This window comes from Leuciscus leuciscus (genome assembly GCF_965113295.1).
Source record: "Leuciscus leuciscus genome assembly, chromosome: 19".
In the NCBI taxonomy this organism is placed as follows: Eukaryota; Metazoa; Chordata; class Actinopteri; order Cypriniformes; family Leuciscidae; genus Leuciscus; species Leuciscus leuciscus.
Window position 1 is genome coordinate 32611110 of NC_138743.1, and position 24009 is coordinate 32635118.

Here is a 24009-nt window from a genome sequence, read left to right on the forward strand (position 1 = left end):
AGCCAAATTAAACTTTACAGAACAAAGGGATTTTCACAGGGAGGTTTATCACTTTAGAGCTGCTGCATTACTCTAGTGGTTCAGTTTGTTGTCTTCGTTGCCGTCTAATGTTCAGCCTCCATTGCTCCATTCTTTTGTTCTTGTCTCCTACTTGCATAAAACTGTCACTTTGAACCCCCCACACACTTCTAAAAACTAGGACACAAAAGCTCAAATGTGCTCGTTATTGAATAATTCATTACTTTAATAGAGTGTGACACTGATGAAATAGAATTGTGCTTCTTATTAATTTACGCATTGCTGTAAACAAAAAATTGCAAAACAAATTCAAATGAGACTCGTTAAAACAAACACTTTAGTGAATTAATGTCTCTGGAATAAGATTTAAACTGTCTAATTGTTTAAAATGTGCATTATATTTAGGATTTTGGAGTGAACCTTTGTGGGAAAAAGTAATTGTCAGTGTTACTGTACGTTACGCCACATCTTTGTTCTGATCAGTGATTTGAAATAGAGAACAGGCATTGAGTTCCTGTTTTAGCTCAGTTTTTTGTCGCCAGAGAAACTCACATCAGACACCAATAGATCTCCTAAGCACTTGAGGGATATATTCATTGTGCTGCTTTATGCTTTTCAATGCATCCCATTTATCTCTGTTTAAATGTATTGCTGTGTATTTATTCCACGTCATGGTTGAGAAATGGCCAGTGATATACTTTTCATTGACACGAATGATTTTCTCTATTTCAGCTGCATGATCACACACATACTTAGTGGACTTTTTTTTTTTTAGCAAGGATGCTTTAAATGGATCAAAAGTGACAGTGAAGATATTTATAATGTTACAAATGATTTCTATTTAAAATAAATGTTGTTCTTTTAAACTTTATATTCATCAAAAATCCTGGTATATTAAGCAGCACAACCGTTTTAAACTTTGATAATAATAAGAAATGTTTCTTGAGCATCAAATCAGCACATTATAATGATTTCTAAAGGATCATGTGACACTGAAGACTAGAGTAATGATTCTGAAAATTCAGCGTTACCATATATATAGGAATAAGTTACATTTTAAAATACATTAAAATAGAAAACAGTTATTTTAAATTGTGATAATGTTTCATTTCACTGTTTTTCATATTACTTTTTTTACTGTAATGTTGATCAAATAAAAGTGAGTCTAAGACACTTTCAAAAACAAAAAAGATTTGGACCGACCCCAAACTTTTAAACGGTAGTGTATGTTAAATCTTGCTTTAGGTTTTTTTGTAGTCTTGGAGTACTGCATTATGCCATTTCTATACATATATATATATTTGAGGATTTGAATATATTTATGTGTGCGTAGAGCTGCACAATTCTGGATGAACTGAGAATAATCATTTTTGTTTGTTTAAAATGAGATCACAATTTCTGAATAAGATAACTTGTATTTTCCTGACAAAATGTTAATTGCTGCAGTCTATTTTAAAAATAGTTAATTAATTTGAATGAATTATTTGTTTATTTTTTAAATTGGTTTGAATGAATGATTCAATGACTCACTCATAAAGACTTAACATTGAGTTATGCATATAACTACTGTTCCCAGACGGAGGGAAACAAGGTAAAGCACATGACTGTTCTGTACAATCGGCACAGTGGCGGCAGTTTTACAACAATTGAGGATATTTACAGTAGTAGATGTAGGGGCAGGGCTGCCAGTATTATTAAGGACTCTTCCCACCCTGCCTGTGGACTGTTTGCCCAGCTTCCCTCAGGAAGAAGGCTGTGCTCCATCCAGGCAGGAACAACTAGACTCAGGAACAGTTTTTTTCCAGAGGCTGTTCAACTGACAAATTCTTGCTCTTCTAATCTGCGTGTAATAATATAGATACGGGCATGTGTAATACAGTTACGATGTTTTTTCGTTTCGTTTTTTAAATAACAGTATTATTTAGACATTTTATGTGCAATAATATGACTATTTATGTCCTAATTCATTACTAATTATTGCACTGTTTTTATTCTTGCATTGTCTATTCTAGTTTTTTATTGCTATTATGTGATTTATTGACGAAGCTGCTTAGACCATACAACCTAGTTTCTAATGTTTTTATTGTATATAATGTTTTAATCTTGTGTTTTGACCGGGACCTTAGTACTTAGTTTAGTTCCTTCATGTAAAAATGTGTATGGAATGACAATAAAAGACCCTTAACCCTTGAACCTTGACTATGGGATATTGCGCTCTTGTGCCATTTGCTGAAGACACCTTTATTCACGCCTGAAAGGATAGTGACGCATGATGACGTGGGCGGGTTTACCTGCACACAGCATATAAATGCAGTCGCATGCTTCATTCCCTTTGTTCAGTCCTGCTCTTCACCAAGCCTCAGACTGTGCAGGGCTCAGAGGTGTTGTTCCTCGTTTCCCTCCTTCTAGGAATCAGGCTTGTGCACAATTCAGAATTGAAATGAGAATGACTCCTTAATTCCAATTCGTTTCTTGAATTTGAATTGAATTTGAATTGATGTCAAAAACAGGATCTAGAATTACAATTCGAATTTGAATTAAAGAAGCAGAATTGCAATTCAATAAAAATTCAAAGAAATTCATATACATATTTTAAGTGAAGTGTTTAACAATGAAGCTTTACAGTACAGTATATGTCAGATATGATTGCATTATAAATGATATTAGTTTGAACTACATTAAAAGGATATGTTTTCCCCCAGCAATGAATGTTAAAAGCTCTAGTCACAGAACAAATAATTAAGTTTGATTTATTGTAATTGTAATTTTGTGGAACATGATGGAACATGACTCCATTTCCCAGAATGCTTTACTTTAACCAAGTATTTAAAATGGTTGCTAAACAATTTGAGGTGGACATTTGTTTGAAAGCACAATTTGATGGGCAACACTGGACTTTTTAAGTTTCAGAAGTCCCTTACAACTTCACTCTGCACCTGTTGAGAGAATCTTTAGTGTTGCAGGAAAGATATTCAGACCAGAACGGTGCAGACTCAATGAAAAAACATTTGAGGAGCTATTGAGAATTACATGCAACAGTGTTGCTCAGTAATTTTTTGCATTGGAATAAATGATAACTGCATTTCGGCATCTTTGTGTTTGTGTGATATTACTTTGAAATGAAAATTACATTGGAACAAAACTAATTAAACAACATTGAGGGGGTAATTTATTTCAAGAATTTGATCAATATCTATTTTAGAACAAAATGTATGCAGGGTTGAGGAGTAAATAGTAACGTGAAATGAAATTTCTGTTATTAAATTACAAAATTAATGTAATTGAATTTAGTTGTATTACTGAGGTAAAATGTTTAATTCAATTAGTTACTAATCAACTTAAAACGAAATTGCTTTGCATTGATAAAGTTATCCAAATAAAGTAATCCAAACCACATTTATAATGGGTAACTAATAACAGTAAGCAATAACAAGTAACCTTCCTAACACTGAATGCTTGCGAGACTCAACACATTCTTTCTGTTGTGTGACTGTGTGGAATTTCTTTGACTTGCCATGAATTTAATTCCACTTCCTGTCATTCCAATTCAAATTCAATTCAACGTCCTGTGGGGCAGAGTCCATTCAATTCAAATTCCAATTTCGAATTGAATGGAGGCCAATTCTGAAATTCTGAATTTTGCACAAGCCTGCTAGGAACAGTAGTTATATGCATAACTCAACATTCCTATTCAGTCAGTTCACTCGGTACAACACATGACTATGGAACATATTCATGCCCCACAAATTAAACGTAAGAGACCAGCACCGGCACATACCCCTATTCCTTTTTCAAGGTAGCGACGTCCACTGGTTAAAATACCCCTGTGGTGAGCATGGACTGAGTTGCCATCACCGCAGTGACATCTAGTCGGTAAACTGGACAAACGTGTGCAGTGATGCCCAACTGGCAGGCGCACGGAAATCTTAAACCAAGCCCATGACATTCCCATGCCCCTCGTAGAGTGGGCACACACCCCGGCAGGCAGAACCAACTCCTTAAATGCTATGGACATAGCTTTCTACAGTCCAATGCGAAAGACATTGCTTAGATAGCAGCATCCCATTGCCTGTTTTGGAAAAGATGACAAAACCTTGTAAGACGAGTGCACAACCTGCATCTGCTCAATGTACCTGCGTACACCTCGCACAGGGCACGAAGCAAGTCTCATGTCTTCCTCACAAACACAAATTGGATGCGCACTGTCCACGTGACGTATTTTTTGTCAACAGGATGGTCAGTGGATGGTCCACTCACAACATCCACGTGCAGCCCAATTTTTGTGACAGCATGGATGGTGCTCGTACAAAAGCGCATGTGCGAGTGACTTGAGCACTTGAAAAACAAATCCGCTAGATGTTTGGCATGTGCGCACTTTGTCTTTCCATGCACACAGCCAAAGGAGCATAGTTTGAAAGGCTCGCTCTCTCCAGTGTAACGTGGAAAATTAAATATTCCCGGATCTTTAAAGGGATAGTTCACTTTGAAATTAATTTTTGGTATGTTTTAGCTTACCTCAAGGGCATCCAAGATGTAGGTGTCTTTTTTTCCGCAGTAGTTTCAATTTTGATATTTTTAGGTCAAACCGTTCTTGTCTGTCAGTCATATAATGCAAGTCTATGGTCACGGTCTCAAAACACAAGCACAGAGTCCAAATTAAAACAATTCCCCGTCGTCCAAATTAAACAATTCCCCATCGTAAGTACACATTGATGGCCTAAGACACGAAACGAGCGGTTTGTGTGAGAAAACGAACAGTATTTATATCGTTTTTACCTCTTATACGCAGACATGTCCAAGTGATCTGATCTGACGTGTGCGCAGACTGGTGCATAGATATACTTCAATGCAACGCACTTCAAAATGTAATCGCTTTGTATTGTAGCTACAATCAGATTCTCCCTTTCAACAGGTAGGCCCCTAGAGACCACAGTTCCAGCTGAGGGAGCAGAATCTGCCTCCTGTCTGGGACAGCAGGGAGCTGCATAGGGAAAGACACCACAGTGTCCTTACCAACAATGGCATGATGCTTACTTACCATGTCTTCACTTGCCAGCAAGAAGCCGCCAAAATCAGTGACAAACCCTTCCCGCTATACCCTGTCAAGGGTGGGCTGTATCAGCTTGATTTGTGCTCATATTCCATCATGTCTAAATGCCAGTGAATAAAAATTAAGTTCCTTTCTCATCTCTCTCCTAGATGTCACGTTCCCTTCTTGTATATTGTGTTGACAGTTGTTGCATTGCTTGTATTCTGGTACAGGTCATAATTCTTAAACAGGGTTTAGAAATAAAGTGATCAGTGACTTTTTGTGCGTCCCAGTTTAGCATCTTGGCTCATAAAATATAAAATGTCACCTGAGCTCACCCCACACACTAAATAATATGCAAATGTCATTATTCAGTAAATAGGGGGAAGAGGGATTACAGTCTTTATCAAAGTGGGTTTGTCGTTTTGTAAAGGTTTAACTTCTTAACGGACAGTCAATGTATGTAGATAGACTGAGCTGACCATATGAAAACCACATGAAAGTGCAGAATTTGGCATTTAATGATGGAATTAAACATATGTTATTTATTTGTCTCTAGTACTTTAAAGACTGACAGCGTCCACAAATGTCCTTCTCCTAGGCATTCACAATAGTGCCTCCTCCATTGTGTGCATCTCAAAGCGCAATCTGAGACTCTGGCTTTGTTCTCTGTAGCAACGCTGTCTGTCAGACTGATGGTTTCCTGACCATCCTTTCTTGACTAAACAGTTAGTGCTGAAAGTCTGCCCTACATAAAGGAAGAACTGCTAGACCTTCGGTAAGGATATTGCATGTGACACAGAATTAGCTCCAGCATGTCCCAAAGACCTGGAGAACCGCTGTGGGTTGCGCTGTGGGTTGCCTGTTTCTCCTTGACTACTGAAGTGAAGCCTTAGATTAAACAGAGCTGGTCTCATCACGCTCTAAAAATCATTTAATTAGTGTTAGGTTACCTTATCATGTCTTGATACAATCCAGTCTTTTCTTCTCGATTTTGTCCAAACTAATCAGCATAGTATGGAGAGTTCTATGTTTGTGTGTTTTTGTGTGTTTTTGTGGTGACCCCAAGATGACATTGTTTAGGTTAAGAAATTATTATGTCCAGTTACAGTTAATTTGTACATCTGATAAGCCAAGACAGTTAATACAGCACATTTATAATTGGTAAAATGAATCAAACTTGCAGAATGGGAAAAATGGAAAGTATTGATCTATATATATATATATATATATATATATATATATATATATATATATATATATATATATATATATTATAGAATAGTAAACAAAGATGTTGCATAGTTTGTATTATATATATATATATATATATATATATATATATATATATATATATATATATATATATATATATATATATATGAAGAGTTCAGATGCAAAAGCCTCTAAATGCCATCTGAAATTTTATTCTAGAATGATCATTTTTATCAAGCTCGTATATTTAAGTTCAATAATTTCACTCAAATGGCACTGCAAATTACCTATTAATTGTCATTTAAGTGAAATTACTTAACTTAAATATACAAGCTTTATAAAAATTATCATTCTAGAAGAAAATTTCAGATGGCACTTAGAGGCTTTTGCATCTGAACTCTTCATATATATATGACTTCTTTATTTACAGTAAATTACATGATCACTAAGTATTGATCAATTTAAGGCATCCTTTCTGAATAAATGTATTAATTTCAAACAAACAAACAAAAACTTACTGACGCCGCATTTTTTTGAACAGTAGTCGTGTATGTTGATTTATTGAACAGTAATTTACTTTATGTAATATGAGTAGTTGTATCGCACACATCTGTAAGAGAGTGAGAGTGAGTGAGTGTCAGTTAGTGAGTGAGTGAGTGAGTGTTGTCGTGTGAGTGTGTGTGTGTGTGTGTGTGTGTGTGTGTGAGGTCACATACTCTCCTGTTACTTTTTCACTCATACCTGGTCTTCATCTCAAGTTCTCCCTTATTGTGGACGCCTATTTCGTTTGAGAAGTGTCTCTTTGGCGGTGTTTATTTTTGTAATTTTTTACTTTGATCTGGACTAGCCACTAAAATTGGACATGTAGTACACACTCTAGTCAGGAATACCTCTCTTTTTTTCACGTATTTCTCTATTGGTGGTTGTCAGCGTTTGGTGAGTATCCTGTATATGTGTTTTTTTGTTGGGGAGTTCATAGCAATGTTAATTGTAAACTAGTTCCTTCTGTTTTGCAGTTCATATACTTGTTAAAATAAACCTGCTTAATCCGTGAGTTCTGTTAATAAGAAAAACTTTTGAAAGCTTAATTTAGCGTTTTATTATATATATTCAGTCATGCACTAAGTGACCTGTTGCACCCTGAAAACATGCCTGATGAATACCTTATGTCATTTCTATAGAAAAGATATACTCTTTTGTTTGATATAACTTCATGTTTGGCTCAGTATGTATTCTAGAGAGGTGTTTAACTTATGAATAGTCCCCCTTTAAAAAGTTAATTGCTGGACTTCTAGAATTTTTTTTTATATCTTAAATAATTTCTACTAATGGATAAAAACTTGCAAGTTCTAAAGACTTTTTCCTCACTGTCACTTTGAGATGACGACAAAAATTCAGCGAAACAGATTCCAGAGGATATGCTTCCACCAAGACTGAGATGCAAATAGAGACTAAATTACAGAATAATGTTTGAAAATGTTGAAAAAATAACTGCATTTCTTGGACTGGAAAGACAGTCCTGATTTGTGATGATGTCTTATTATTTGGTGATTTACGTAATTCATCCAAATAATGGAGAATTCACTGTGATCCTGATACATTTTCACTCCGTTTAAAATGCTCAAAGGAAATAAAGGAACAAAACGATCGGGATTTCTTTCATCTCGTCCTGAGAAAGTATCTATATCCACAGATCACAGCTAATTGGAGAATTGTGTCCATCTTGTTGAATAATTAAGGACCATTATTTGTCCAGCAGGCCTGTGACATCATCAGGCCTTTGTAGAACTGATATCTAATCACCATAATATCAGTGCAGAGTTATTGGACACCACCGGGGCTATTGTGAGTGCGGGTCTCGCTGTTGAAACGAGTGTCTCGTCTGAGTGATAAATATCACAGAAATTTTCCATCATGGGAAAACTTATCGTGCTCCAGCAGTGATTATTTGATTGCACTCCAGCACTGTCTATAAGAGAATAAACAGTTGTTTTTTTATGTGTAAATAAAAGATAAAGCTTCACCTGTAGAGCAAACATTTGTATATGGATTGTATATTGTACATGTTTACCTACAGTATGTGTAAGCTTGGTGTTAATTATTTATTTTATTGAGTTGTGGAATGTCACTGCTTTTTATACAGTATCTATGTAACATAATCTTATTTCTTAGTTTAAACTGGTATAAATTATTCAGGGTTTGAGAGGATCAGAGGTAGTGGTGATTTTAAAACTAATCACAGTGCACATATTGTGACCTATTTCCCCCATTCATGCCCTTCTAAATGTTTGTTTTATGTTGTAGGACAGGAAAAGGAGTGTTTTCAGCCATGAAACTGGGCAAGACACGTAGCTCCAAAGATGAACACAAAAAAGGGGGTAAATATCGCTGATCATTAGAGAGTTGCAAATGTATTTATTTATTAGTTGAGAGAGGAAAACCTGAACCAAACTGAAATGGTTTTTACTGAGTATTTGTGTCTGCATTTTAGTGCTCAAATTTGTGTCTATATTTTGTGTCACTCTAGTGCTCAAAGCAAACTGGAGATTTTACATTTGACATCAATAGGAAAGATCTTGCAGTATTAACTCAGCTGTACTCTTGTGCACAGATGACCCGGCCATTTTGGATGCAGAAGATCTGGATCGAAAGGCTATGCGTCTGGGCGGTGTGCTTGACCCTGATACCATATCACTGGCCTCTGTTACTGCAGTGACCACTAATGTCTCCAACAAAAGGTCACATATCTGATGTGCACATGGTGTATTTTTAAAGCAGTACACAAGTTTATCTGTTTGCATCCTTTGAAAAGGTCACAGTGAAGAAAAAACTTTTTTTTTTTTTTTAATCTTGTTAGTTCTTCTGTAAAGAAAGACAGTTTATGGAGTTTAAATTAGGCCTGTCACTTTAATGTTCTTTTGTGTGATTTAAAAAAAAAAAGTTTGAAAAAATAAAAATTGTAAATTGAAATTGGCAATTATTGAATTTGCAATTGAAATTATTTTTTAATAAAATAATAATAATAATAATGTGATTAATAGAGATCAATTTGAATAGTCACATTGGAGACCTGGTTCAACTAACATGTAATTAAAGGAACCGTATGTAAGAAATGTATTTCAATTAATCATAAAATGGCCCTGATATGTCACTAGACATTAAGAAATCATGTTCATTTCAAATACTTATGTCACTGACAACAGTAGTCCGGCCAGGATATTGTCATTTAAAAGTGAAGTTGCAGCCCTCAACTGATGTTGATGTTGTCATGTTGTGTTTTGGCCTGATGCTCCACCCTCCACCTATCTACCAATCACGAAGTCAGTAGTGTTTCGGCATCCGGGTTGCCAGCTCTGCTCTAGTTACCACAGCTGCAGCTACAAACGTGTCGGATAAAAAATGTCTAACGTTACGAAACCTAAAAGACCTCGTTATGAATCCGAAATACATTGTGACAAATTCCGGAAAAAAAATTACTATGTAGGACTCGTCACTTGCCATTGTAAGCTCCTTGTAGCAGCCGACGTTCCTGCTGGATCCTGCAGCCTATCTGGCAACCTCGAGTCAGGGGGGAGGGGGAGGGGGAGGGGATACACCGCTCTACAGTCATTTGAAAGTGATTGCAGTACCAGTTTTGGCCACAATCTTACAAACGGCTCCTTTAATTTGATTAAAACGACTAATCAATTGACAAGCCTAGTTCAAATGTATTTCATGAAGCTTGATCTTCACTTCTTTGTTTTTCAGATCAAAACCTGACATTAAGATGGAGCCCAGTTCAGGGCGTCCTGTGGATTATCAGGTATGAAGAGAGACAAAAGCAAGACAGAGAGGCAGGCTAAAAAACATTCCCACATTCCCAGTAACTGCACGGCCTTGAATTGCCAACCAGACATGTTAAACCAGTGGCATTTATCCTTGAGTAGTGCATTCTGCTGAAAGCCCTGAATATACAGAGCCGTCCCAAATAAACAACATCGGCCTTGAGCTTCAGTTTTTCAGAGAAGCCTTTAATGTTTGCTTACTAATTGTCCTCTGCATGGCTGTTGTGTTGAGCTGTTGAATTGCAAATTCGTTTCAGTTCTGGCACTGTGTAATCCACATATGTGTGCTGTGTAAGTGTTTTTAGGTCTTTTTTATTTTATTTCCTTATCTCAAGCTGTTCATATTATGCTTGAAGTTGGGAACTCCTTTTTTCTCCTACATTAACTTTTGGGACTCGTTTGCACTTTGCAGAATAAATCACTGCAGCAATAAGTGTTGTTATTGTCTGAATTCTTCTGGAAGCAAGTTTCTGTGGAGAGAAGTTTATTTGTTTAAATGCGACTCGTCGCTTTGGAGTGTATAATAAAGACGGCACAAATGAAGCAGAAATGAGAGAGAACGCAATTTGGTGGTTCATTTTAACTGTGCAAACCTGAATTAGATGGCCCTGGTCACTTAAAAAAGCTGAAACTAAAATTACAAAAGTATTAGGATTTTCCTTCCATTGACTAAGTTTGACTTTATTTGTCCATATGCAGCCTCAGATATTTACTGTATGATTCTGTGATTCAATAGAAAACTAGCTCATTTGTCATTTGATTCCCTAAAGCAAACTTGACTAATTAGCCCTTGGCATAACACATTGCACTCCCACGTAAACACAGCCTCATCGGTCTTAATCAGCGTCTGACACACACCAACTGGTTTACATTCTCCTACATTTTTTTCCCCCAGATGTTATTTTTATATCCATTTTATTTTGATAATATTCCAATTAAAATGTCTTTCAGATCAGTGTTACAGTAATCGAGGCCCGTCAGTTGGTTGGTTTGAACATGGACCCTGTGGTTTGTGTGGAAATCGGAGAGGAAAAGAAGTATACATCAATGAAGGAGTCCACAAACTGCCCCTACTACAATGAGGTTACATTCACATTGCCGAAAAATCTGAGCAAAGGATTTCTGTCATTTCATTTCTGTTTACTGACAGGTCCAGTGTATATCGGATTAGAACTGCAGGAATCTACCTCTAAAGAGACTATCTTGTAGTTCCCTTTCAAGGGAACTCCCGTTGCGTCGAGAAAATGACGCTGTGGGAACGCTTTGCGTGATGACGTCTTGAAGCACATGTAAAATCAGTCCAATGGTGTGGCGGAACGTCAGAGGCGGGTGACGTCACGTACCAGGAAACTATAAAAGCCGGCCCAAAACAGAAAACGAAAGCTTTCTGAGTCTTCAGTTGCGCTCTGTGTTGAAATCTGTCCTTGTTATTTGGTGTTGTCTGTCTCTATATATATATATATTGATTCAGTTATGGCGAGCAAGCAGCAGTATCGAGTGTGTGTCCATCCCTGCCCGCGTTATTTAACGGGAGGTGACACACACACTCTTTGTGTTGTTTGTTTGGGAGAGGAGCATGCCCAGTCAGCACTCGAGGGTGGTGACTGTGAGCATTGCTGTGCGCTTCCATTGCGTACGCTCCGATCCCGTTTGGCTCGGTTCAATCCCGACCACGTTCCCCAGGGCTCGGGTCCCGCCGCGGCTGAGGCTCGGCGGCGATCTCAGACCTGGGGTTCGCAAATGGATCTGTCAGTGGATGTTGAGACGGGCTCTGCCTTATCTCAGCATCAATCTGACAGATCCAGTGCCTCTCATCAGGGTGCGGAAGCACGCGCTGCGGTTTCTTCCCCCCTGATAGAGGCACCAATACTGCAATTGTCCAGCTCTGAGGAGTTGGATGTTGTGAGTGTTGAAGCTGAGTCTGAGGATTCGCCACCTCAGTCTCATGCGTTTGAGGAACTGCTCGATGTGATTACTAGAGCAGTTGACAGACTTTCTATTGAGTGGCCAGAGGATAGGCAGGACGTTCGCTCGAAAAGTAAGCTCGACGAACGCTTCCTGCCATCTCGTGCTCAGCCTCAGCGAAGAAGCCTGCCGTTTTTCCCCGATCTCCACACCGAGGTGTCGAGATCGTGGGGAAAACCGGTTTCATACAGAGTTTATGCACCACAAACATCTCATTATTCATCTATTCAGAAATATAAAGATTATGGTTATGGGGAGATGCCGAAGGTGGAGGAGACGCTTGCGAGCTATCTCTCTCCAGCAACGGCATCTTCCCTGAAAGCTCCTTCACTTCCCTCTAAACCAGTAAAATATACTTCATCCCTGGTTCATAAATCCTATGCAGCCGCTGGTCAAGCAGCAGCGTGTCTGCATACGATGTCCATTATGCAAGCATATCAAGCAGAATTATTGGGGGATTTAGAGGAGGGCGGGGGAATTGGTCCCGTTACAGTGGCTGAACTACGCAGAGCCACAGATTTGTCTCTCAGGGCCACCAAGGAGACCGCTAAATCAATCGGGCGGTCTATGGCAGCCCTGGTGGCCACTGAGAGGCATCTGTGGCTCAACCTGAGTGATATAAAAGAGAAAGAAAAACATGTTCTTTTAGATGCTCCGGTTTCCACTGTGGGTTTATTTGGCGATGCAGTAAACAGTGCAGTAGCTAAATCTCAAGAAGCTGCTAAACAGGCAGCTGCATTGCAGAAACTTCTCCCCCGCCGTTCTTTCTATGAGGCTGCTGAGCGGGAGCAGCCTCACTCCTCTAAAAAGAGCGCTGAGCACCGTGCCACTCAAAAACAGAGCGTTTCCTCCCGTGCTCCCCCACAAAAACCTCGGGGACACGGAGGGCGCGCTCAAACCCAGCAGTCTTCGAGGGGTAGAACGGATCTGCGGACCGTTATTACCGCCAAGAAGGCTGCTGGGAAAAAGTCCTGACGTCCGAGGACCCAGGACAAATGAGGGTAGTCCCCCCCGAAGTAGAGCGGTTAACACCTCATTTTACGGTGCCCGTCTCTCTTCGGTGCCCTCAGGGGGCCGTTCTGCCAACCCTGCCACCTCTGGTGTTACAGGGCGCAGCGGTCTCCGGCGAGCACATATCTCAAGGTCCACCCGGAAACGTAGTGGCCTCGGGATGCCCGCCCCCTCCGAGGAGGGTGCTAGAGCAGTCTGTTCGGTCGTTCCCTGCCGGTTCGCCGTTACAGGGCGTCGAACCGACTACTCAACAGCAACAAAATCCAGAAACCAGTCTCGAGAGGCTGGTACCTCTAGTAGAATCTTTGACAGCGTGGAAGCTACTGTCAAATGTTTCTCGTTGGGTCCTGCAGACCGTGGAAAAAGGGTATCAGATACAATTCAAGAAACGCCCACCTCGGTTTATGGGGGTCCTGCCCACAGTGGTGGGCCCTGAGCAGGTTCTGGTTATGGAACAGGAAGTGAACACTCTGTTAGAGAAAGGGGCCATAGAATATGTACCTCCCTCCAGCAGGGAAACCGGGTTTTACAGCCGGTACTTCATAGTTCCAAAAAAGGACGGGGGATTGCGTCCCATTTTAGATCTTCGAGTTCTGAACGAGACAGTCATGCAGCTCAAGTTCAAAATGTTAACATTGAGGCAGATCGTGCCACAGATCAGGTCCGAGGACTGGTTTGTCACGATAGACCTCAAGGACGCATATTTCCACATATCCATCCGTCCGTGTCATTGGAAGTTCCTGAGGTTTGCTTTCGGGGGCAAAGCATACCAATATCGAGTTCTTCCATTCGGCCTAGCTTTATCACCCCGCACTTTCACCAAATGCATGGATGCAGCTCTGGCGCCACTGCGCCTCCAGGGTATTCGCATTATGAACTACATCGACGATTGGTTGATTTTAGCTCATTCGCATCAGATGGCGGTGCAACATCGAGATGTTGTTCTCGCCCACATGAAAGAGTTGGGGTTACGGCTGAACGCCAAGAAGAGTGTGCTTTCTCCATTACAGAGGACCACTTTTCTAGGCGTGGTTTGGGATTCTGTGTCGATGCAGGCGCGCCTGTCACCGCCACGGATAGATTCCATCCTTGCAGCTGTGAAAAGTGTAAAGCTAGGCCAGCTACTCACTGTCAAACAGTTCCAGAGACTGTTGGGTCTCATGGCAGCAGCTTCCAACGTGATACCTTTTGGACTGCTACACATGAGGCCCCTGCAGTGGTGGCTCAGGACCAGGGGGTTTTCCCCGAGGGGCAACCCATTTCGCACAATCAAGGTCACGCGGCGATGCCTACGTGCCTTGGTTATGTGGAAGAAGCCTTGGTTCCTGTCCCAGGGCCCAGTGTTGGGAGCTCCTTGTCGTCGCAAATTGCTAACGACGGATGCTTCCCTCACGGGCTGGGGAGCGATCCTGGAGGGTCGCTCGGCTCAAGGTCTGTGGGAAGACCATCATCGTTCCTGGCATATCAATCGCCTAGAGATGTTAGCTGTCTTCCGGGCTCTGAGGAGCTTTATCACAGATCTCAGGGGGCACCATGTGTTAGTACATACGGACAACACATCGGTAGTCGCCTATATCAACCACCAAGGGGGTTTGCGCTCGCGCCCGTTATCCAACTTGGCACGCCATATCCTCTTGTGGTCCCAGGGGAAGTTACTGTCACTCAGGGCAGCTTACATCCCCGGGGTACAGAATATAGGAGCAGACACTCTGTCGAGGCAGGGGCCGAGGCCCGGGGAATGGAGGCTCCACCCCGAGGTGGTGGAGCTGATATGGAGGGAGTTTGGCCAAGCACAAGTGGATCTGTTTGCGTCTCGAGAGACGTCTCACTGTCCACTTTGGTTCTCCCTCACGCATCCAGCTCCTCTCGGACTGGATGCTATGGTACAGACGTGGCCGAGGCTACGTCTGTACGCCTTTCCCCCAGTTGCTCTGCTCCCGGGAGTTCTGGAAAGAGTTCGCAGGGACCGGGTCCATCTACTTCTTATAGCCCCGCGCTGGCCGGGCAGAGTATGGTTTCCCGATCTTGTGTCCCTCCTCGACGGGCATCCTCTGGAGTTACCCGTCAGGAGGGACCTTCTGTCCCAGGCAGAGGGCTCGATATTTCACCCTCGGCCAGAACTGTGGAACCTGTGGGCTTGGCCTCTGAGGGGGCCCAGCTCATAGAGTCAGGTCTCTCAACCGAGGTTGTTGAGACCATTCTACAGTCCAGAGCTCCCTCCACGAGGAAACTTTATGCCCTGAAGTGGAGAGTTTTCACTTCCTGGTGTAGTGACCGTCGGTTGGACCCAGTCCACTGCCCAATTGGTACAGTGCTGGAGTTCCTGCAGGACCGGTTCACTGCAGGTCTGACCCCGTCCACTTTAAAGGTTTATGTGGCGGCCATAGGTGCTTACCACATTCCTTTGGGTGGAATGTCTGTGGGGAAAGACCCTCTGGTATCTCGTTTCCTTCGTGGCACTTGGAGGCTGAGGCCTGCAGTTCGCTCGAGGGTGCCACCTTGGGATTTGTCCTTTGTGCTACAAGGCTTATCCCAGGCCCCCTTTGAGCCCATTGAGGAGGTTCCTGAGAAGTTTCTTACTCTGAAAGCTCTTTTCCTTCTGGCTATTTCTTCTCTTAAGAGAATAGGGGATCTTCAGGCATTGTCGGTGGCTCCGTCATGCTTAGAGTTTGCTCCGGGTATGGTTAAAGCGTTCCTTCATCCGAGACCGGGTTATGTCCCCAAGGTCCCCACTAATGTGGCTAGACCTATTGTTCTGCAGGCTTTCTGTCCTCCTCCCTTTCAAAATGCTGACCAGGAGGCTAATAATTTGCTTTGCCCTGTGCGGGCGTTAGACGCTTACGTCCACAGAGCTGCCCTGTGGCGTAAAAGTGATCAATTATTTGTGTGCTTTGGGTCCCCTAACAAAGGGGGCCCGGTGTCTAAGCAAAGGATGAGCAAGTGGGTGGTCGAGGCTATCTCACTTGCTTATGAGGCGGCTGGGCAGCCTTCTCCTTTGGCTGTCCGGTCGCACTCGACGAGGAGTATGGCGGCCTCTAAGGCCCTTATTTCAGGAGTTTCTTTACAGGACGTCTGTGATGCGGCAGGCTGGTCCTCACCGCACACTTTCGTCAGGTTTTACTCTCTGGATCTAGACTCTGCTCCAGGGTCTCATGTTTTGTCTTCCTAGTGCTGCTCTACGGATTTCACACAGGACAGACATTTGTAGCTATGGAGGCGTTGGTATAGACGTTCCCACAGCGTCATTTTCTCGACGCAACGGGAGTTCCCTTGAAAGGGAACGCCTCGGTTACGACTGTAACCTCGGTTCCCTGAAGAGGGAACGAGCGTTGCGTCGCCCTGCCATATCTCCTTCATGCCTGTCAGCTCGACTTCAGACTTTTACGAAGCTTTCGTTTTCTGTTTTGGGCCGGCTTTTATAGTTTCCTGGTACGTGACGTCACCCGCCTCTGACGTTCCGCCACACCATTGGACTGATTTTACATGTGCTTCAAGACGTCATCACGCAAAGCGTTCCCACAGCGTCATTTTCTCGACGCAACGCTCGTTCCCTCTTCAGGGAACCGAGGTTACAGTCGTAACCGAGGCGTTTTTTCATGATCTTTTCAATATCAATCCTTAAATAACACGTAAATCCACCCACATTGTTTATACAGTATGATAAATAACCTAGCTTTATAAACTTCATACCCATTTTTTTTCTCTGTCTTTCAACAGTACTTTGTCTTTGACTTCCACGTGCCTCCAGATGTCATGTTTGACAAGATCCTGAAGATATCAGTGAGTAGAATAATCCTCTTTAACACGATTTTTCACATCTTCCAGCAGATGATTGTACGTATTATTATAATAAAAAAAAAAACTCCATGAAAACCATTGGAAAAAACAGATTTAATTGAGTGAGTTGTATTTCTGTTCTAAATTTAAGGTAATACATTCTAAAAACCTTCTACGAAGTGGCACCCTGGTAGGCACCTTCAAACTAGATGTGGGAACTGTTTACTCACAAGCGGGTCAGTAACCATGGAAATAAGTAAGAGATGTCCTAATTAGATTGGAAAAAGACTATTAATTGGTACTTGTACATTACAGAGCATCAGTTCCATCACAAATGGGCAATGCTGTCCGACCCTGATGACATCACAGCTGGCGGCAAAGGCTACGTTAAGTGTGACATTGCAGTCGTAGGAAAAGGAGACAATATCAAGACTCCCCACAAGGCCAATGAAACAGATGAGGATGACATAGAGGGGTCAGAAACAGATATATTCATACATAAACATTCCTACTTATTAATTCATTTAGTGTACTTACGATTCCCAAATGTTCATGAACAAAAGTTTCAACTGCATCCCACACCATCTAATGATTTATTTATACATTTATTTATTAATTCGTTCATTTATTTATTTGAGTGTCATGTTGGTCTGTTCTCATGTGTGTTATGATCTATTACAGGAATCTTCTCTTGCCGGAGGGCGTTCCATCAGAGAGACAGTGGGCTCGGTTTTATGTTAAGATTTATAGAGCTGAGGGACTACCTAAAATGAACACCAGCATCATGGCCAACGTGAAGAAAGCTTTTATCGGGGAGAACAGGGACCTTGTGGACCCTTATGTCCTGGTGCAGTTTGCAGGGCAGAAGGTAAGAAAGTCCTGAAGACTCTCAGTAAGAGATCAATATTTTTATCCATCCAATTTTATATATTAGACATTGAGAAAAAATTACTATTGTAAGGGATTCTCTTGTTTTTTGTGGGGTGGGTTTGTCATGTGTCCAAGTTTTCTGTTAGTTACTTTCCATGGTTTTTCATTGTTTGATTATCAGTTACACCAGTCTTTCATTTAGTTGATTAGTTTGTCTGTTTATCCTTTCTTTAAGTTCATTGTCTGTTCACGTCACGATATTAACGGTTGTTCTGTTTCTAGTTCTGAGTTTTTGGTAATAAATATTTCAACTTCTACAAATAGATCCATTTCCTCAGCTTTTTGCAACCGTTATTTTTTTAATTATACACATTTCTTATGACACCTTACACATGCAGGGTAAAACGTCAGTTCAGAAGAGCAGCTACGAGCCCATCTGGAATGAGCAAATAGTCTTCACTGAGATGTTCCCACCTTTGTGTAGGCGTTTGAAAGTTCAGATCCGTGATTCAGATAAGGTGAATGATGTTGCCATAGGAACCCATTTCATCGATCTACGCAAGATTGCAAATGATGGAGACAAAGGTAACGGTTATCTGTCCCAATGTAACACTAACAGTTAAATGTGTGCACATCCATAAACAGTGGTTGTAAATAAACAGATCTCTAAAAACAAAACAAAACAAAAAAACACGAGAATTGACTCCTCTTCCATCTCTCCCCAGGGTTCTTGCCCACTATGGGCCCAGCTTGGGTGAATATGTATGGTTCTACCCGTAACTACACCCTGATGGATGAGCACCAGGACCTGAACGAGGGGCTGGGGGAGGGTGTTTCCTTCAGGGCACGCCTCCTCATTAGTGTCGCAGTGGAGATCCTGGACACCTCTTCCGCAGAGATAATAAGCTCTACTGAGGTACAAATGGAGCCAGTGTCCAACATCTCAGAGGTGAGATTCCTTATTTCCTTTTTAATAGATTAGGTCAAAGCACTGTGACATTCCTCTTGAGATCAGCACTGAAATCTCCACACTTACCTGTCCCGCCATGACATTACACATTGGTTATTCTGCAGGCCTACATATTGTACAGTGTTTAAAAAACTCAAATTCTATCTTGTCCCAGACAAGAACCTCTTGTACCAAATCTGAAGACAAATTGATTACAGCTCAGTCCAGATTATTGAAATATCAACTGCCCACTGGGAAATTAAAAGGCCAAGCTTTGTTTCCTCAGACAAAAAGTCATTGCAGATGTGGGAGTCCAGCTGTCTGTGATTTTGTGTGGCCTCTGGGAGCAATTATTGATTGTCAGATGCATTTTACCGAAGGGCAAGATTTGTTATCACACTTGATGAAGAGGCAAACATAGGATGCTGATAGTCCCAATTGCCCTTCATGGCATGACTAACCTGGTGCTTTAAAAGCCTGTGCATTGATCCAGGCTGTAGACAGGGGCGTAGCAGCCGTGGGGGACGATAGGGACACAGCCCACCCAAGCTGATTCTGTCCCTCGCACTTTTGAGTGAACATACATTCAGCCAGTCACAGTTGAGTGTCAGTGCTGTAGTTTTTCTTACTTGATTTATAAATGTACATACTGTATTTGTTTGGCCCTTGATGGTTGTGTTGACTGACATCTGTGCACAAACCCCCAGATGTGGGAGGCTAATAAACCTGCTGCTGTCTGTCATGTTATTCAAAGAGCAAAAAATAATTAACAAAGAAAATCACTCGCTGCTCTTGACTGAATAACCTTTGTAACTTTAATTGTGAGCATTAATCTGTATTTAATAACACTGGATAGTCTTCACATTTGATTACAGTCATTTCTGTAGTATTTCTTACCTGAATACTACTGTTAGACCCACCGAAATAACTTAAAGGGTTAGTTCACCCAAAAATCACCCTCATGTTGTTCCAACCCCGTAAGACTTTCGTTCATCTTCGTAACACAAATTAAGATATTTTTGATGAAATCTGAGAGCTGTCTCACTCCTCCATAGGCTTCTATGTTATTGAAACTTGCCAGCCCAGAAAGTTAGTAAAGACAATGTTTAAAATAGTCCAAGTGACTACAGTGGCTCAATCATATGTTTATCAAGCGACGAGAATACTTTTTGTGCGCAAAAAACACATAAAAATAACGACTTTATTCAACTATTCTATTGGCCAGCATCACACACATGACCAGCGTCGGCCAATAGTGAGCCTATGTTCTGACGTTGCGCTGCGCTGTTACACTACGGCCATTTTTGGGTGTACTAACCCTTTAAAGCCATGTTTATTTCATTCTATTGAATTTATTTGTGCTATTGTTTGCAATTTGTTTATTTGTTCTTACTGTTTAGTGTGTACTTGTGTCTATTTTTGTAAATTTAGTTCATCGATTCAAATAAAGCCTCCTTGTTCTGTGCGTAAGCTATTGCAACCAGATTAACCAAAATATAAAAAAATGTATGAGATAACTAATTATCTGTATGGAGGTATACCTGTATATGGCAGTTTTCCCCGTGGTTTCAAAAATGGTATCGAATATCTATATTTTTCAAGGTATCGTATCGAATTTGTAAATTCTGTTATCATGACAACTGACAACAATAGAACACACTGAAATTAAAGTCATTATTCACCTGACAATCTTTGCATCCAGTGCGATGTTACAGAACCAGATAAGTCCATTTAATGAGCAAATCATTTAATGAGCAAAACAAGTGGATCAACATTGTTTGAAAATATTTTACTCAAAAATACAATTAATTTACAAATCGAGCATTACTACTTCATTTTTAAAGATCTGCGAGAGTTTCCATTTATAACTTTCAGTCTGCTTCACACACAAAGCTTTTGTTTGGCTTTATAAGACTTAAAATATAGTGCTCAAGTTAAATGGAGCATTTTTGTGTCACTTTAATTGGTGCTTTGTCGTCATTTTGGAACTTCAGGTCTGGAATGATGTCATGATGGAATTATGATAGAATTTCCAAATGTACCATTCTTTTTTAGTTATCTATGGATCAATAAATGATGTTTTATTAACAAGGTTTGGGAGGAGCAGGTGCAGATAATTAACCCAATTAGCACAAGTGGAGATCAATCAGTAATCAACTCAGGACAAGATAAATAACAGCAGAACCCACCTCTTTTCCTTGACAGTTTATCAGCATCCCACCTCCACCCCATCTCCTCACTTCTAGTTCCATCTACTCTTACCAACGGGGGGAGTACTCTGGGTTCGGGCAGAAATTCCGAGCTCGGAGCCCTCCACCCGGACAGCAGGCTTGTGCAAAATTCAGAATGTCAGAATTGGCCTCCATTCAATTCATGAATTTGAATTTGAATCGAATTGACTCCGCCCCACAGGACGTTGAATTGAATTTGAATTGGAATGACAGGAAGTGGAGTTAAATTCATGGCAATTCAAAGAAATTCCACACAGTCACACAACAGAAAGAATGTGTTGAGTCTCGCATGCATTCAGTGTTAGGAAGGTTACTTTGGAAATGTTATTGCTTACTGTTATTAGTTACCCATTATAAATGTGGTTTGGATTACTTTATTTGGATAACTTTATCAATGCAAAGCAATTTCGTTTTAAGTTGATTAGTAACTAATTGAATTCAACATTTTACCTCAGTAATACAACTACTGTAAATACAATTACATACATTTTGTAATTTAATAACAGAAATTTCATTTCACGTAACTATTTACTCCTCAACATTGCATAAATTTTGTTCTAAAATAGATATTGATCAAATTCTTGAAATAAATTACCCCCTCAATGTTGTTCAATTAGTTTTGTTCCAATGTAATTTTCATTTCAAAGTAATCACACAAACACAAAGTTGTTGTAAATGCAGTTATCATTTATTGAGTCATGTTTCATCATGTTCCACAAAATTACAATTACAATAAATCAAACTTAATTATTTGTTCTGTGACTAGAGCTTTTAACATTCATTGCTGGGGGAAAACATATCCTTTTAATGTAATCTGTACAAGTAGTTCAAACTAATATCTTTTATAATGCAATCATATCTGACATATACTGTAAAGCTTCATTGTTAAACACTTGACTTAAAATATGTATATGAATTTCTTTGAATTTTTATTGAATCGCAATTCTGCTTCCTTTATTCAAATTCGAATTGTAATTCTAGATCCTGTTTTTGACATAAATTCAAATTCAATTCAAATTCAAGAATTGAATTGGAATTAAGGAGTCATTCTCAATTCAATTCTGAATTGTGCACAAGCCTGCCGGACAGCACGCCAAATATGCATAACCTTTACCGTAATAATTGTATGTAGATGTGAACTCATTAATTAAGTACCAATCTGGTTTCTATTACTAGCTACTAAACTGCCGTAGTTATAATAAAAGTGATTCCCTCACTTTTAGAATAGATTTGGTATGAGCATTCAGTTGCAGTAACTACAGTAGGAAAAGAAAGGGCGTGGATTCATTTCTTATCTTCTGCTAGGAACAGCAGAATATAAGAGGGTGATAAGAGGCTAGTGAAAGAGCCTCTTTAGTGAAAAAGATCAAAGATCATAGACTTAGTTGAGAGGAAACCCCTGCTGGGTTACAATGCGGCACTGAGCTGCCAAAATCTCATGTTAATTATGATTTCAGACTGAGCTCACACGCTTGCGATCACTATTGGGAAAATATTATACATGTCTGAGAGAAAAGATGTGAGGACCCAATGCAGTGAAATAAAAGGTCACAGAAAACAATGGGTATTTTGTTGTTGTTGTTGTTGTTTTTATAGTATGTCTTTTTTGTTTTTTGTTTTAATAAAATCAATGTCTGCATCCTGACCTTTGAGGATCTTACATTTGTTTTGTTTCAGAGTGCCACAGGGAAGATGGAGGAGTTTTTCCTTTTCGGGTCATTCTTGGAAGCCACAATGATAGACAGGAAAATTGGAGATAAACCCATCAGCTTTGAAGTCACTATCGGTAATCTAAACCTTTCAAAACTTTCACTTTTCAATATACTTAGTCAGGCAATGCTTCGGTAAATTCACAATTCAAAAAACACATAAAAAATAAAACATTTACAGCTCCACATGTACACAATTTTCCACTTAGGTAACTATGGTAACCAGATAGATGGCGTGAGCAAGCCTGCATCAGCAAAGAAGAAGAAAGAGGGTGGAGGAGAAAGTGAGGAAGAGGAGTCTGAGCTTATCCACAACTCTAGCGATGAAGAGGCAGAGGATGATGGGGATTTATTGTCTGTGCCGTCCACCCCTCCTATGAAACCGGTTATCACTGACAGGTCAGAGTTTAGCGAAAAGAAAAAGAGAAAATGTCAAGGAAATATTGAGTCTTCAAATCATCTGGAAATGATGGTTTCGAGCAAAACCTTTACACTGTTACTAGTATAACAAAAGTGTTCACTGACTGAAAATCACAGTCACAGGCTACATTAATTATATGCCGTTTGTCAAAATGACACTTTTTTTATAGCTGTTGTTTTGCTGTGTGTCTTGTAACTGAACTGTCCATTTCGCTCGATTTACAGAAATTACTTCCACTTGCCTTACTTTGAAAAGAAACCCTGCATTTACATCAAGAGCTGGTGGCAGGACCAGAGGAGACGGCTCTACAACTCCAATATAATGGACAAGATTGCAGATAAACTGGTCAGGCTCCTCCTAAAATTGCTATGTGACCGTTATCCTGTCAATCTCCTTCTCCTAAGCAGGAGTTATCAGGGTTATTTTTGTAAAACCGGGCATTGTTATACTGTTTAAGCATGTGCATTTCTTTCTTTGTAAACAGGAGGAAGGTCTGAATGATGTTCAAGAAATCATAAAAACAGAGAAGGCGTATCCAGAACGCAGACTTAGGGGTGTATTAGAAGAACTTAGCACAAGTTGCAGGTGAGAGAACGTAGAAGTGAATCTAAACAATCAAAGTTAAAGTCTATACAGCATAATCAGCACTCTTTTGAATTTTTTTTCTCCCCTATTCTCCACAATTTAAGCCGTTTTGTTACACTGGCAAACAAAGATCAGAATCTATCCGGAAGAACCAAGCTGGACAGGGAGAGGCTGAAGTCCTGTATGAGAGAGATGGTACGGCTACTCACCCTATTTGGTCTCAGCTTCGACATTAAAAACTGCTGAATGTTATTTACATGGTTGTATTGTTCCCAGGAGAGTATGGGTCAGCAGGCTAAGACTATTCGCTCACAAGTGAAGAGAAACACAGTTCGAGAAAAACTCAAGCTAGTGTTGAATTTCCTTCATAGGCTTCGTTTCCTGGCAGATGAGGTAAAAGGAATC

The 24009-nt window shown here is 40.4% G+C and overlaps 1 protein-coding gene across 16 annotated transcripts in view; it reads left to right on the forward strand.

The window, feature by feature from the left end:
• The window catches only part of otofa (otoferlin a), a 78305-nt gene that overhangs the window by 34810 nt on the left and 19486 nt on the right, over window positions 1-24009 (forward strand). For all 16 annotated transcript variants that reach the window (XM_082147427.1, XM_082147435.1, XM_082147440.1 and 13 more), the window contains exons 6-21: window positions 8567-8640; window positions 8874-9000; window positions 10010-10064; window positions 11038-11169; window positions 16780-16842; window positions 16991-17075; window positions 17155-17314; window positions 17521-17707; window positions 18108-18294; window positions 18435-18658; window positions 22567-22675; window positions 22808-22997; window positions 23244-23364; window positions 23504-23604; window positions 23709-23799; window positions 23881-23997. In XM_082147427.1, coding sequence (XP_082003553.1) covers window positions 8567-8640; window positions 8874-9000; window positions 10010-10064; window positions 11038-11169; window positions 16780-16842; window positions 16991-17075; window positions 17155-17314; window positions 17521-17707; window positions 18108-18294; window positions 18435-18658; window positions 22567-22675; window positions 22808-22997; window positions 23244-23364; window positions 23504-23604; window positions 23709-23799; window positions 23881-23997 — 2023 coding nt within the window. The remainder of the gene's footprint in view (window positions 1-8566; window positions 8641-8873; window positions 9001-10009; window positions 10065-11037; window positions 11170-16779; window positions 16843-16990; window positions 17076-17154; window positions 17315-17520; window positions 17708-18107; window positions 18295-18434; window positions 18659-22566; window positions 22676-22807; window positions 22998-23243; window positions 23365-23503; window positions 23605-23708; window positions 23800-23880; window positions 23998-24009) is intronic.